Here is a 16,799-nt window from a genome sequence, read left to right on the forward strand (position 1 = left end):
AAGGGCTCCCTTCCTGGCTTGCAGATGGCCACCTTCTCACTGTGTCCTCATAAGGTGGAGGAGGGACCCTGGTCCCTCTTTCTCTTCTTGTACGGACACTAATCCTATCACAGGGGCTTCACCATCATGAGCTCATCTAAACCTAATCACCTCCTAGAGACTCACCTACTAATACCAGCACGTTAGGGGTTAGGGCTTCAACATAAAAATTTGGTGGAGACACAAACATTCAGTCCATAACAGGTGGGTTATTTAACCTGTATTTACCTTATAGGTGAGAATGGAGATATTAATAGTATAGTATCATAGTATTGTTGGGAAGCTTAAATGAGTTAATATGTATAAAGTGCCTAGAGTGGTACATAATGAGCAACAGTTATATAAGAATTCACAAATTTTGCTGTTTATATAAAAACTTAGAATTCTAACATACCAGGAAGGGGCAGATGGCACAGTGGGGGTCCTGGTGAAATGGGACACTCTGGCTAATACATGGCTTTTGGGATAACAGGATTATAGGGTGAGTGACCCAATGAAACGCTTAAATACCCTGTACAGTATTCTCATCAAGTGGGCCTATTTTTCTTAAGACTTCTAATAGGGAGCTCATTCCTTCCTGAGGTTGTTCATTCTATTGAAAATTTGTATTTCTGTAGCTTCTACTTATTGGTCCTAATTTTTACTTTTTAGAAAAGTAGATTAAGTCTAATCTCTCTTAAATATGCCAGCCCTTTGAATATTTTTGTGGCATTATTATTTCTCCTCCATCCAGTCCCTTCTGCCATAGGTTCTTTCCAGGGCTGATAGATCAAACACGTCTGCCAGCTCATCCTATGACACAGCACCTCTACTTTGGCCACACAGCCCAGTTTGCCCAGGTCCCTTGTGTGGATGCAACACTGCAGCTCAGAGCACACCAGGGAAGTTTCAGCCTCTCCTTTGTTGTAGAAACGATACTTCTGTTGATGCAGCCTATGCATTTATGAATACATCTAGCAGCCTCATTAACTCATTCTGCATTTATTTCCCTGTGCCTGAACTGCTCCTAAACCCCAAATTCCTTTCTGTATTCATCCAACTGGCAATGAAACTCTGATGCAGACTCTCGTTTTTATTGTTATTACATTTCATCCTATTAAATGCAGCCCATCACTTTCACCTGTTGAGGTCTTTTTGTATCCTGATTCTGTCACCCTCTGTGTTTTCCATCCTGTTTCGATCTCTGTCATCTGAAAATTTGATAAGCTTGCCTACTATTTCTTCATTCAATAGACCTTAATACAACTATGGAATAGCCCAGGGCGTGCTACAAAAAACCTGTCCAAACTGTTATTGATCCATTAGTCAGCACCCTTTAGTATAAAATTTTAACAAGCTTCACATTGTGCTTATCTATTTATGAGGATTTCACAAGGCACTTTGTCAAATGTAGAAACACCAGGACTGCAACATCTAAGAGTCCCAGAACTCTATCCTTATTAACAACAACAACAACAACAACAACAAAAGGAAGCAGCACTGTTTGAAAACATAATTGTCAGTACTGATCTTTTAAATGTTTATAAAGTTGCATTGATAATCCATTGTTAAGTTCTACATGGCACTTTTTTTTTTTAATCTAATCCACTTTTTTGAAAATTAGAATACACTTGGAGAGTATTTTCATAGCCAAGGACCTAAAATTCACATCCCTATCCACTGTGTATTAGAATATGCCAGGGCATGTTCTAGGGCTCACTCGACTGGCCCACGGGATGCCTATTTGCATGAAGACTTTTCAGGAGCTTTATTAGAAGGTCAATGACTTGGCTTAATGAGACTAACAGCCTGCTCCGGAATCAAGACCATACGTCTTTGTGAAACTGAAGCCTCCCGGTATTCAACTAAGCAGTACTCCAGGTGGGAATGGAATATACCCCAAGGACAGAAAGAATTAAGATGCATGAATTTTGTCTGGAGGTAATGACTGGATAAAAGGGATAATTTTCTATTATAGCAGGGTGTGTGTTGCTTGAATTCCCTCTTTGTTCCAGAGACCAAGGGGAGAAATCATAGATTTCAGGCAACCATGAATTTGAGTCCTGGCTCTACCACTTAATAGCTGTGCCACAGGATCTGTTTTTAGAGAACCATTCCTACTCCCTAGTGAAAAATACTTTTTTGTAAATTCTTACAATTTTTTAAAATGACCTTGAGTCTAGAATTGTTTGAGAATTCCTAGTGTTCCTACTCTAGCTTTTTTTTTATATACCTCTTTCTACCATAAGTGTATTTGAAATTATAGGATCAAAATTAAATCTCTAGACATTCCCTTCTCAAGTTATATTCCATTATAGACTTTTTCTTGAGTTTAAAATATGTTTTTCCTAAGTCCTTAGCACATATCTGACCATATTCAGCTTTTCCTTTGCTGATAATCACTTCTTCTAAGTGTCCAAAATAGTTTTCACTCGTTAAAAGAGGTTCTTATCGTACAAACTGAGATTCTAATTTTCCTTATTTTTGTGACCAGTGTCTCTTGTTCTAACAGACTGGTTTCTATGAATTAAGGTTTAACTTCATCTTAGATTCCAGTCATGAGTTCTTCTTCTTCTCTTTGTATCACCCATGAGGTCCCATTTACCCAACTATTCCATGAAAACACTTTATCATCCACGTTCTAAACACTGGTATGCAGATATACCGATGTCTTCAGCATTGTGCCTCATTGCTGTACCAATGTTTTAAGTGTGAAACAATATGCATCTCTTCTACTAATAGTTAACATTGTATTCTCTATAGTAATTAGATTATGGGTGTTTCTATTCAATTTTTTGTGGTCAGTTTTAATTTAATTTCTTTTGAAATGTTTGACTAGACTTCAAGAAAACTCATTTTTTGGTCCAAACTGAGGATCTACATTGTTTGTTTTCTCATTCTTAAATCTTACGTTATGTCTAGAAATCTATATCTCATTCTTTGACATTATATAGTCAGGCATTTATTTTCTCTTTTCTTATAAAATGACAACTTTAAGTACTATTTAGCAAACACTGACTATGTCTAAGTCCCTTAACCTCCTGTCTTGAAGGGGTGGGGAGCCTGCAGCCTCAAGGCCACATGTGGCCCTCCAGATCCCCAAGTGCGATCTCTCGACAGAATCCAAACTTCACAGAAAAAATTCCTTTATTAAAAGTATTTTTTCTGTAAAATTTGGATTCAGTCAACAGGCACACTCAGGGATTCAGAAGGCCACATGTGGCTGCAGGTTCCCCACCCATCTATACCCTTCTCTTTACCACAGTAACAGGAAGACTGCAAAACACATTTCCCAGAATCCTTTGCCAGCTGGCAGCCAATGGGAGGCAGGACAATTGAAAGTTGGAGGAAAGAAGCCATGTTTTTATGCCTTCTGTTTGCACCTGTGGTAGAGCCAGCAGCGGCAGCCAAATAAGCAACAGCAGGGACAGCAAGAGTGTTGACAGTAGCATTAACAGTTTTGGCAAGAACACAGAAACAAGGGTGTCTGGTGTGGTACCTGAGGCACTGCTCAGGCAGTGTTATTCCAAAGGAAGCTGCTCCATGTCATGGTGTCCATGGGCTATGAGTAAAGTCATTTTCCCTTTTGTCCTCCAGCTCTAGGTGTGATTGTAGTTTAGTGTAATTGTCAATCCTCGAATAACCTAACCTTCCACGTGGTACGCCCTAGAATGCATTTCATCATGTCGTGGAAAAACATTCAAGGAAGACTCTATTGACAACGTCAATTGTCCGCATACAACTGTTATCTCTTGGTAGAGAATCTTTTCAACCTCTCAGATCCAGTGAAAGTTTCCGTGGTATTTGCTGGCATTTGCAGACACTTGTTTGTGCCATGTTTATTTCCCAGAAGGTTTGTGTTCACATTATCAGAAAAAAATTGCAAGCCTTTTATGTTTGTTGAGCCCTTCCTTTCTAATATAAGGCATTTATGATTCTATTCATCACTCTTACTTATCTCCCTCTTATCTTCCCCTTAATCTTCTAAGAATTTTGAATTTGTGGTTTTCTTTTGTGTTTCTTCTTTCGTTTTCTCTAAGAACTCATCTCTGCAGATAAGCTGGCATTCGGAAGGAGGATTCTAAAGAAAGAAATCAACTCAGTAGTAATAATGCTATCACAGAGGAAGGGTTGAGGTTGGTGTTTACAATAGTCTTATGCCATAGGTTCATTATTATCATATTTAGCCTCAAACTAAGATTAAAAATAGAGAATATCTTACCCTTCTTCAAAATGAAAAAGGTGATATCAACTAGGTGAGGCTGAAATGCTAATTTGGAGTGTGATGTCATGATTCTTAAAGTCAATGAAATCACATTGCTGATTCTATTCTTCATAAAATTTAATTATCTGTTCTCATAGGGATAAAATTTTGGCTAACACCTGTCCCTGCAATAGCCAACACTCTTTGGAATGATATGGCAAATCCACACTGAATATCTCATCATTGAACTTTATCATGTTAGGATACTGACAATGAGTAGATTAATAAAATAGTAGCTTTAGCACAGAGACTTTGCTGATGCAAGATACAATGAAAAGAAATAACATTCATCAGGTGTCAGGCAGGTGGGGTGGGGAGGAGAGGAGGTGGGTATAATCACACCTAATGGGTGCAGTGCGCGCTGCCTGGAGGAATGGACATGCTTGAATCTCTGACTTGGGTGCGGCAAAGGCAATGTATGTAAACATTTGTACCCCCGTAATATGTTGATATAAAAATAAATAAATAAATTTTTAAAAAGAGGGGGAAAAAAAAGAAATGAGAGCATCTGGATCTGTTAATACTTTTTTATCCATACAGTAAACCCTTCCTGTTTGCCTCTCATGGATGGTGCACCATTTGTACATACCCTCACTGAATTTACCAAATTTAGCCCAACTTCATGACATTTATCTTGAAAGTTGTTGAAGATATCTATTCCCCCTGTTCTGTTCACAAGAACGCCCAAAGAGAGTAACTCTTCATAGGAAAGAGAATCTTCTGTTATGACCCAAATGAAGTATAAAACCTGCACCAAATCAGTAGTGTCAGTTGATTCACCCAAAGCAATTGAATAATATATATTTTCCTTTTGAAGTATTGCGTGAAATTGTTCTCTTAAGTTGAAGGCTAATTCATACTGCCTATCAGTTATGGTTCTCCTTGAAAGAGGCAGTTGTTTGTATTTTGAAATGTTATCGGGGTCTGAGCATCCTACAACTTGGATAATGCATTCTTTCACAATTTCTACATCACTGAATGGCTTCCCCTTTTTCCCCGAGTATATAAGCTACTTTACAAGTTGCTTCAGTGACATCATTTCCAAGTCTTACTGCTGCTTGAAAGAATTGTTTCTGCTCTTGCTTTTCATCTTTTAATTTCTGCAATACAACCTTCCATGCATCTCCCTCAAATTTAAAATATTTGTGGTTCTTATGAGTGTTACAATGCTGATGAGCATTGAATTTCTTTAATGTTGATATTGCAGTATCACAAAGCAGGCAAATCATCTATCTTTAGCAGAAACAAGACAATATTGCAATTCCCAATTATCATTAAAAAATCTGTTTTCTTCCTTCAGTGTTTTCTGGGTCTTTTTGACATGATGGGCTATTAAGCGGAAAGAATTAAAAATACTGTTGAGCTGTGTAACTATTCACAAATTCTACTTCAAACAGAAAGACAAGTGCACCGTTATCAAAAGCTGATAACAGACTGGTGTACTGAGTCCCCATCAATTCTTGCCAACTAGCCTTGTGTGATAGTGGTGCCAGTCAGGTGGAGGAAGTTAGAACTAACTCATGAGCATAGCAGCTGTCAATGTAGCCCCTATGGATTACTAATGTTCTAATTGTGCCAGTCAATCTGGAAGGATTATTTCGTGGAAACTTACTGTGTTCTTTGGTATTTTAAATATGTTCATTTAGAAAATAAAATAAAAATATAAAAGACAAACAAAAATGTATTAATCAAAATAGAAGGATTTCTTCTATGAAATAAGGACAAGGCAGCACTTAAAGACCTAGAAGGCCCCGTGTGGCCTTAAGGCAGCAGGTTCCCCACCCCTGTGAGGAACAAAGAGGAAGCAACGAGGAAGGGGACGACTGACTCCGAATTTGGGAAATATTCATATAATGGCCTCTTGCCCTGATGGATTTCTTAACCCTTAATACTCAGCATCCATCTCCACGCGAATTCCTCCCCATGTCTGTATATAACACAGATATGGTACATTTAGGTGACACTTGATTAGTTATCTAATTAGTTAGACATCTGATTAGACAAAATTTGAAAGAAAAATATTAAACTGTGCAGTGGAATGTTATCCAGTAGCAGGGAAAAAGGCACGCAGCCAAATTCCTCCAGCTCTTTGTTTTGTCACATAGTGTTGCTTAGATATCAGCTTATCAACAGACTGAGTTTCCACTGCCACGACCACAGGAACGAAGAGCCGTTGCAAGAAAACTGCATTGAATTCGAATGTCAGCTTCTTAAAAGGGGGGAAGTACAATACAGGGTAAGTTCCTTTTAAGCAAATCTGTCTCTTTGTTTCTGATTTGTTATGTTGTAGCTTTTTTTTTCCTGCCTGAATACCCTAAATGTTTTAATCAAACTTTATCAGGTATAGACCACTTGAATAGGTAAGATGGATTTCTTTAGCAATAGCCCAAGAAAAGCATACATGAATTGCTGCCACCAGAAAGAACATCATCAGTCATTTCCTTATGCTATTTGAGGAGCGAGGAAATCTTTCTGGCTTTGAAGAATGTTTATTCTCTGCTCTACAGAGCTGGAAAATGAGAGGAGAGATACGGAGATGATTTGAGTACAGGATAGAGCATAGGCTTCAATTACAGAGAATATTAAAAGAGTATATCTTGCCTGGTATGGTTTCTGGAGTGTACATTGAAGGAAAACAGTATTAAATAAAATATTTATAGTTTAATTTATAAGTTTATATAGAGGAAACAGTACACATAGACATGCTGACTGATGTTTTCCTAATAAATTTTTCCTCTGGACGATCTGAGCCCTAGATGTGTGAATTCAGAACCAGAGTCTTCACACATATTAAAATATGTCTTAAGCAGGTGTCTGAGCGTGTGTGTGAGCTCAGTGGATCGAACAACCCAATGAGGCAGGCATTGTAACTGCCGTCATAAAGATGAGGGAACTGAGGCTAACAGAAGGGAACAAACTCAAGTCTGTCCAGTTCTAAAGGCCACGCAGCCGCTATTATAGTTTCTTTTCTTCAGTTAGCATGTGGTACAGGTATGGATAGTAATCTAATCTGTTTATAGGATATGTTACTATGTTTCATTTGTTGTGTTCTTACTTCCTATCATTCAGCTGTTCACAAGGCAAAGAAGTAAGCAGACGGGAAAGTACTCGGGGTTTCCACTCTGTGCCTTGGCAACCTATTCCCATATGTCTATTCTTCCTGGATTGTTAAACTCTTATTATTATACACACTTCAGACTCTAAATCCTAAATCACCAGGAAAGGAGACTTAATCACAGCAAGTATGACTTCTTCATTCTGTGTCTTTGTCAGGGAAGTAGAAACATGACAAGTTTAATAGTTTATTTTATGGTACAATGCTATAAAATTGTAGAACTAAATGTGCAAGCAATGGAGAATGATGTAAAGGTATACTACACTGCCACTAAAAATCATATTTTTAAGGAATATTTAATAATCTGGGAAAGTGCACAACACACATATATATCATGATCTCCCTTTTCTAAAATCATACACAATGTACATAGAAAAAAATAAATAAATAAAAAGAATCAATCAAATGCCAACAATAGTTATAAATAGTTAGATGCAGGCTGAGTATCTTTTATTCAAAATGCTTGGAACCAGAAGTGTTTCAAATTTGGGATTTTTTTTTTTTTTTGGAATATTTGCATTATCCTTACCAGTTGAGCATCCCAAATTGGAAAATCTCATATCCAAATTGCTCCAATGAGCATTTCCTTTGACATGTTGGTGCTCAAAAAGTTCCAGATTTTGGAGTAGTTTGGATTTTTGCATTTTTGGATTTGGAATGTTCAACTTGTGCAGGTAATCTTATTTTCTTCTTTAATTCTTTAAATTTTCAAAATTTTCCAAGGTAATAGATATTGCTTTTAGAATCAGATAATAAATATTTAAAATTATGAAGAAATAACTGTTGTAACCAGGTGTGGTGGCTCATACTTGTAATTGGAAGGCCAAAGAGGGAAGATTACTTGAGGCCAGGAGTTCAAGACCAGCCTGGGCAACATTGCGAGGCCTAGTCTCTGCAGAAAATTAAAAAATTAGCTGGACATGGTGGTGCACACCTGTAATCCTAGCAACTTGGGAGGTTGGATCACTTGAGATCAGGAGTTGGAGGTTGCAATGAGTGGTGATCGAGCCATTGCACTCCAGCCTGGGCAACAGAGAGAGACTCTGTTTCAAAAGAAAACAAAGGGAAAAAAATAAAACAAAGAAAAAAAAAAGAAATAACTCTTGTAGAAATAGTATGGCTCCACAATCCACCCATTCTAAGCACAGAGTTAAGCAGGAAGACAGGGCTCTGAATTATTTCTTAATATCATAAATAATTAATAATTATTGTCATAAATAAGGTGTAAGGATGAGAAAAGATGCAGAATCTGGTGAGGTCCAATTACTTGGAAACATGTGAGACAGTGTTCTTGTCCCTTGGAACAAATACATTTATTTATTTACTTACTTGCTTACTTATTTACTTAAGTACATCCCCAAAATTGGCTGAGCAAAGTGAAATTTTATGCTATGCTTTGTTGTTCCTTGGAGGTACGAGATAAAGAATGGGAGAAAACTGGAAGAGACAACAAAAGCTTCGGAATGTTCCACAAATTTCTTGCATTCGAGTCCCTCCCTCCGCCTCTGACAGTTCCTTACTGAAGGTACAGCATTTTATTTATTCACAGATAGAGGGAGCTTGTCTGTCTTTCCTTCAAGGCTTGAGGACTTTTGCCACTGTCTTTGTTTATCCAGCATTAGGGAGAGTGACCCACAATAAGCCCTGGCTGCGTGCTGAAGTCCCGCATGAGTGAATGAAAGAGCACTTGGATGATGGACTCCTCCGCCATGCATCCCATTTCAGGAGCTCTGGGAGACAGTCACCTTTTCATGACTGATCCACTACCAGTGAGGAGAAACTCACTAACTGACCACACAGTGGTGCCTCCCTATTGGAGAGCCACCGTCAAATTTAGTTAAAGTCATTCTCATAAATATTCTTTGTAAAAATTTCAGTTCTCTTCCAACCCTTCAAGAAAGGATAGACTACAGGGTAAGAATATTAGTAATGTTACCTATAACTTCTCATTTAGGAAATTTAGAGTTTTACTAAGGAAAAGAAGTAGGCAATTTTTTTCTTTGTAAAATAAAACCATAACTTTTAAGATTTTATCTTACATAGTGGAAATTCCCATTGAACTTTGGAGCTTTGCTCTTGAAATTAGCTTGCAATTTTCATATTATCTTGTTCTCAATCTTTTGAAAAGGCTTCATTAGTTATTCAGGAGTGGAATCCATTGTCTTCTTCAAATATATTATCCTCTAAAATCTCTAATTGAGAAACTGAAGCTGAAATGGTATCTTAAATTGTGAGGTATGTGGCTTTGCTATTTTTACTCTAGATATATTTTCCATATTAAGTTTAAGGTCTCTAAACCTAAAAATAAAAACCTGACTCATGGATTTCCACAAACTTTCTAACAGATAAAAGTCATCTTACCCTATTTTCACATAATATTATCTTAATCTGAGTTTTTATTACATGGTTATCAACTAGTTTTGAAAATTCTGTTATTATTTTGAATTTGTTGGCCTAGGGTAAACTTATTTTATCTTGATTTTTCTGGAATGTTGATGCCACTATCTCAGTTTCCCTATCTGTAAAATGAACACGATAAATTGCCTATCTCATAGGATTGCTGTAACTTAACAGATGATGCATGCAAAATGCTCAGCATAGCACAGAATAAGCACTTAAAGATATATTAGGTATATAGTAGTAATTGAAGTCCTGGCCCTTATTGTTTTTCCCTACCTCTGTGAAAGTAGCCTTCTAAATGGTCCACCTACCAGGGTTCTCTTTCCTCAAGCCTGTTCTCTACAGCAGGGCCAGAATGGTATTTTAAAAATGTAAATCTGGTCAATTTAGAGTATGGCGCTTTGAGTTGGACAACTTGTCCCAGCGGAGTGGAAAGCTGTCCTGTGCATTGCAGAGCGTTCAGCAGCATCCCAGGCCTCTGCTCACTGAATGCCAATAACATTTCTTCCCCTTCCCACCAATTTGGCTGGTCAAAAATTTTACAGACACTGCCAAACGTCCCTTGGGGGTCAAAATCATCCCTGTTGAGAATCATTGCCTTGCAATAAAGACCTCTGATGGCTCCTCATATAAAAGTTAATCCTTAAACTCTTAACATAGTGTAAAAGGCTTTTATCATCTTCCTCTAACTCTACAGACCTTTTGAAATCAAAAACTAGGTTTTTCGAAGCAAAAAAAAAAAAAAAAAAAAGTCCAGTCCCAAACCATGTCCAGATATTACATGCCCATAAGAGATTTTGTACCGGTTTCTCCCTCTGTCTATAACTAGCCTTTGTTTTTCTTTTCGTACAATGGTTCTCAAATTTTAATGTGCATATATTGGAATTACCCGCAGGGCTTGTTAAAACAGAGTGCTGGCCCCACCCCATAGAGTTCCTGATTCTGTAGGTCTGGGTGGGGCCTGAGAACTTGCATTTCTAACAGGTCTCCGGGTGTTGCCCATGCCCTTTGAGAACCAATATTCTAGTTCCCTCAGGGAACGCTTCATCCTTAAGACTCAGGTGTGGTGTTCAATCTCAATTAGAAGGCCTTCCTTGACTGTTATGGGCAGTTTGTTTACCTTCTCTGTTTTCATAGCACCTTTTTATTAATAATACAATGAGCTCTTACCACTTTACCCATCTATTCATCTATCCATCTTCCCTGAGCACTGAGAACATTCAGTGGGAAGTTCTCTTCTACCCACCCAGAGACCTGGCATACTTCAGCCCTGTGTAGATTATCACCGCCTACTCTCTTCAATAAGGATCAATAAAATTACAGGATCTTGGAAATCCTTAGATCTCCCTCAGTCCAATACCATGACCTACTTACCTAGAATCTTTTACTTACACATTTTCATCACCATACAGGCCAGTGGAAGACTGTTTAAGCAAACTAAGGAGGACATTACCCATTCATTTTCCAATTATTGTGCATTGAAAATATATATGTTTAGCGACAGAAGCATCTTAACTCCATGAAAGTTAGCTGGGAATACATCACACTTTTTAATCCTGTAGAACTAAAATCACCTGCTCTGCTCTGACAGGACCTGACCCGAGGGCAACAGCGCTACTTTTACAGCATCATGAGGATTTACAACTCCAGGCCCCAGTGGGAGGCCCTGCAGACCCGCCATATTCATAGCCTTTGGCACCAGCAGCTGCTCGGTGAGTTTAACTAACTGACCTGAACCAGGCATCTCAGAAAGGAGCTCGTGGGCTGCAGCTCAAGGTCAAGTTTTCAGATAAATAATTCAAGTACAGTGGCCTCTGTCAGTGTGCTATTTTATCAACATAGTTGGTTAGCCAAGTTTCAAAGTAGTTATCCCTGACAATAGAAAGTGAGGTTTTATAGGTAAATTAAGAGGGTTTAAAGAAATTCGAGTATGGATTGTTATAAAATGTTAACAACTCTCTGAATTTTGCAGGAACTAATCAAGTAGATCAATGGCTCTGGGTTTAGAAAGCCAGCCTAGGCTCCAACCACAGCTCAGGTCTTTGCTGTTTGTGTGCACTCAGAGGCTTGGCTTACTCACAATAATAGGTATATTTATTGAACATTTATCAAGTTCCAGGCCTTGTGCTAAGAGCTTTATATATAATATCTCTTTTTCTCTCCACTTTATGGTTGTGGAAAATGGAAACTCAGGCAGGTTACATAACTTGATGAAGATCACACAGATAGTAAACGTTCGTTAGGATTTCAAGTCAGAGCTATCACCTCCAAAGATCATGCGTTTTCACCCCCATCACTTGCTGTCTCTCCTCTTCTATCAACCTCTTTGGATTTTATGAAGCACAAATGAAATAATGGTTGTGAAAGACCTTCACAGATTATAAGCGCCAACCTACTGAATGGCATAATTGTTGTCAAGTCCCTTTTCTTGCAGGAAAAGCTTTCAGTTGCTGGTCCCCCTCCATTTCACTCTTCTCCTAACTCTAATAGAGTGCTTTTTAGAAAAAACAAATCCACTCACTTGGCATTAGCACTTCTACTTTATACTTATGTTCCTGTATTTACACAAAAGGAAGACAAGATTTTTGCAAATGATTTAATAAAAGCAACATCAACAGTAATTATCTTTTATCAAGGGCTTCCTATGAGGCAGGCACTGTTCTAAGAACTTTGCATATATTGTCTTATCTAAAACTCAGACACTTCTAGGTGGTAGCTGTCTTTATAACCTACAGTTTACAGAGGAGAAAATTGAAACATGAACAAGTTAAATAACTTGACCAGGTCATGCAACTAGTAAATGGAGGCGCCAGGATTCAGTCTGGGCCACATGATTGTCTGAAGTGTTACAGAAGCATCATCTAGTAGCTTTGGTTTTAGAGCAAACTTGCACAGAAGCCAATGAATCCAGAAACAGAGGTAGGCAATGTTTAGTACCCATTACCTTATTAAAATGCAGATTTCCAGGCCTAATCCTCTGAGTTTCTGATTTGGAAGGTCTTTAAATAGAGTCAGAAATCCACTTTAAATAAGCATTTTTTTAAAATATTAAGGGGGTACAAATATTTTTGTTACATGGATACACTATATAATGCTGAAGTCAGGACTTTCAGAATGCCTGTCACCAAGAGAGTGTACCCAATAGGTGAGTTTTAACCCCCCTTCTTAGTTTCCAATGTCTTTCACATCTCTTTGTGCCCATGTGTACCCATCCTTTAGCTCCCACATATTAGTGAGAAGATGTGGTGTTTGTTTTTCCATTCCTGAAATACTTCACTTAGGACAATGGTCTCCAGTTCCATCCAAGTTGCTGTGAAAGACATTATTTCATTCCTTTTTATAGTTGAAGAGTACTCCATGGTATGCGTGTGTGTGTGTGTGTGTGTGTGTATAATTACTGTTTATGTTGCTTTTATTAAATCATTTACAAAAATCATGTCTTTCTTTTGCGTAAATACAGGAATACACACACACACACACACACACACACACACCAGTATGTGCATATATATACACACATACACCATGGAGTACTATTCAACTATATATACATATATATATATATATATATATATCTCACATTTTCTTCATCCACTCATGAATTGATGGGCACTTAGGTTGATTCCATATCTTTGTAATTGTGAATTGTACTGCAGTAAACATTCGAGTGCTTTTGATAAAATGATTTCTTTTCCTTTGGGTAAATATCCAGTAGTGGGATTGCTGGATAGAATGGTAGGTCTACTGTTAGCTCTTAGAGAAATCTCCATACTGTTTTTCCATAGGGATTATACCAGTTTGCAGTCCCACCAACAATGTATAAGCATTCCTTTTTCTCTGCATCCACATCAGTATCTGTTGTTTTTTGACTTTTTAATAATGGCCAGTCTGACGGGAGTAAGGTGGTATCTCATTGTGGTTTTAATTTGCATTTCCCTGATAATTAATAATGTTGAACATTTTTTCATATGTTCATTGGCCATTTGTTTGTCTTCTTTTGAAAAGATTCTGTTCATGTCTTTTGCCCACTTTTTAATTTTTTTTCTTGCTGATTTTTTTGAGTTCTTTATAGATTCTGGATATTAGTCCTTTGTTGAATGTGCAGTTTGTGAATATTTTCTCTCATTCTGTAGGTTGCCTGTTTACTCTGTTGATTATTTCCTTTGTTATGCAGAAGGTTTTTAATTTAATTAAGTCCCATTTATTTATTTTTGTTGTTGTTGTATTTGCCTTTGGGGTCTTTGTCATAAATTCTTTGCTGAGGCCTATGTCTAGAAGAGTTTTCCCTACATTTTCTTCTAGAATTTTTATGGTTTCATGCCTTACATGTAAGTCTTACATTAATGCATCTTGAATTAATTTTTATATATGGCAAGAGATAGGGGTCCTGGTTCATTCTTCTGCATGTGGTTATCCAATTTCCCCAGCACTATTTGAGAAATAGGGTGTCCTTATCCCAATGTGTGTTTTTTTCTGCTTTTTGAAGATCAATTGGAGGAGACATTACAACTGATACCACAGAAATACAAAATATTATCTGTGAATACTACAAAAACCTCTATGCACACAGACTAGAAAACCAAGAGGAAATGGATAAATTCCTGGAAACACACAACCTCCCGAGTCAAGAAGAAATAGAAATCCTGAATAGACCAGTAATAAGCAACAAGATTGAAACAGTAATAAAAAATCTCCAGACAAAAAAATTCCTAGACCAGACAGATTCACAGCCAAATTTTTACCAGACCTACAAAGAAGAAATGGCACCTATCCTACAAAAATTATTCCATAACACTGAGAAGGATGAAATCCTCCCTAACTCTTTTTATGAAGCCAGTGTCACCTTGATACCAAATCTAGGAAAGGACACAACCAAAAAAGGAAACTACGGACCAATATCCCTCATGAACATAGATGCAAAAATCCTCAAAGTACTAGCAAATTGAATTCAAAAGTGCATCAAAAGATAATTTACCATAATCAAGTGGGCTCCATCCCAGGGATCCAAAGATGGTTCAACATATACATATAAATAAGTGTGATTTACTATATAAACAGAAGCAAAACCAAAGACCATATGTTCATTTCAATAGATGCAGAAAAATCATTTGATAAAATCCAGCACTCTTTCATGATAACCCTCCACAAACTAGGTGTAGAAGGAACATACTTAAAAATTATAAAAGCCATATATGACAAACCCACAGTCAACCTCATACTGAATAGGAAAAAGTTGAAAACAATCCCCCTAAGAACTGGAACAAGACAAGTGTGCCCATTGTCACCACATCTATTCAACATAGTACTAGAAGTCCTAGCCAGAGAAATCAGGCAAGAGAAAGAAATAAAAAGAATCCAAATTGGAAAAGAGGAGGTCAAACTATCCCTGTTTGCCAATGATATGACCTTGTATCTAGGAAACCCTAAAGACTCCACCAAAGACTCCCAGAATTGATAAATAAATTCATCAAAGTCTCAGGTTACAAAATCAATACACACAAATCAGCAGCGTTTCTATATATTAATAAAAGTCAAGCTGGGAGTCAGATCAAAGACTCAATACCATTTACAATAGCTAGAAAGAAAATAAAATACTTAGGAATATACTTAGCCAAGGAGTTGAAAGATCTCCACAAGGAGAACTACAAAACACTGTTGAAAGAATTTGTAGATGACACAAACAAATGGAAAAACATCCCATGCTCATGGATTGGTAGAATCAACATCATTAAAATGTCTATACTGCCCAAAGCGGTGCAATTCCCATCAAAATACCAACATATTACTTCACAGATCTAGAAAAAATAATCCAAAGCTTCATTTAGAACCCAAAAAAGAGCCCAAACAGACAAAGCAATCTTAAGCAAAAAGAACACATCTGGAGGTATCACATTATCTGACTTCAAATTATACTTACTGGAAGGCTATAGTAACAAAAACAGCATGATACTGGTATAAAAGTAGAGACAAAGACCAATGGAACAGAATAGAGAACCCAGAAATAAAACCATATGACTATGACTAAGTAAGCATTTTGTAAATCATGTGGCCTCAGCCTGATGATTCTCTGGTATGTGGTCTATAGACTACACTTTGAGATACACTGAGAGATATCAAATGTATCTTTTTGATTTGAAGAAAGTTTTGATATCAAAAATAAGTAGTTCATGCAAAGATTCCTCATGGCTCAAGTCCCTTTCCAAATGATTTGACATGTTAATCAATAAGTATTTATTAACTTATGGTATAAGAAATGCAAAAGAGAAAAAATACACTGCTGTTCTCAAAGATAGTATAATCTGGGCATGCTAACCACAGAGCAGAAGAAATTTTGTACACATAACTAAATATTTGCAGTTTTGTTTGCTTATTTGTTTTGTAAAATTGTTGACTTTGAAGTTTCTCTCATTTCTTTCCCCCAGGTTACATTACTCAGCAGGAAGCCTTGTCTTATGCTGTTGTACTTAGAGATTCAATCAAGAGAGCCTCAACCAAGGTAGCTTCTCAAAGAACCATTCCCCGGAAATCTTCAGCTATGCCAAGAAAATGTCCTTCAGCACTACTCCCTGTCTGTGGTTCTACCAAAGGTCCAAAGTACAGGGTGCCGAACCCTCAGGAACTGAGACTTGGCAACATTTTCTGAAACATGCAGTTTCATATATCCTGGCATCTAGCATCCATGTATCTAGTGGGCATCTGGTGGGTACTTAGTACATATTTGTTGAATGACAGTGAATAAAAGAAAACTTTCTAACACAAACCTCAGACCTAAATATTAATATAATCTCTCTCCTATTCACATAAATTTTGCCAGCAAGAACAAGTTGAAAGGTTTTGGAACAATGAAGTAGAGAGTAAGCAAGCGTTTCCACATATAATCTGTAGAGTAAAATGACTTTTAAAGCTTTCAAAGTAAAAGCTTCCTTTGAATTAGAAGCTCCTAGAGAATTCCAAAAATAGTGAAAGGGGACATGTGACCAGAAGGTTCCAGGTCCACTGTCA

General features: G+C 37.3%; 1 protein-coding gene across 1 annotated transcript; it reads left to right on the plus strand.

Moving 5' to 3' along the window:
• The first annotated feature begins 8,823 nt into the window (after window positions 1–8,823).
• On the plus strand, window positions 8,824–16,420 carry FAM216B (family with sequence similarity 216 member B). The gene is given in 4 exon segments (XM_069467213.1): window positions 8,824–8,922; window positions 11,389–11,509; window positions 16,220–16,359; window positions 16,361–16,420. Coding segments are annotated over 4 exon segments (420 nt in total).
• Window positions 16,421–16,799: the final 379 nt, after the last annotated feature.

This window comes from Eulemur rufifrons, chromosome 4, assembly GCF_041146395.1.
Source record: "Eulemur rufifrons isolate Redbay chromosome 4, OSU_ERuf_1, whole genome shotgun sequence".
In the NCBI taxonomy this organism is placed as follows: Eukaryota; Metazoa; Chordata; class Mammalia; order Primates; family Lemuridae; genus Eulemur; species Eulemur rufifrons.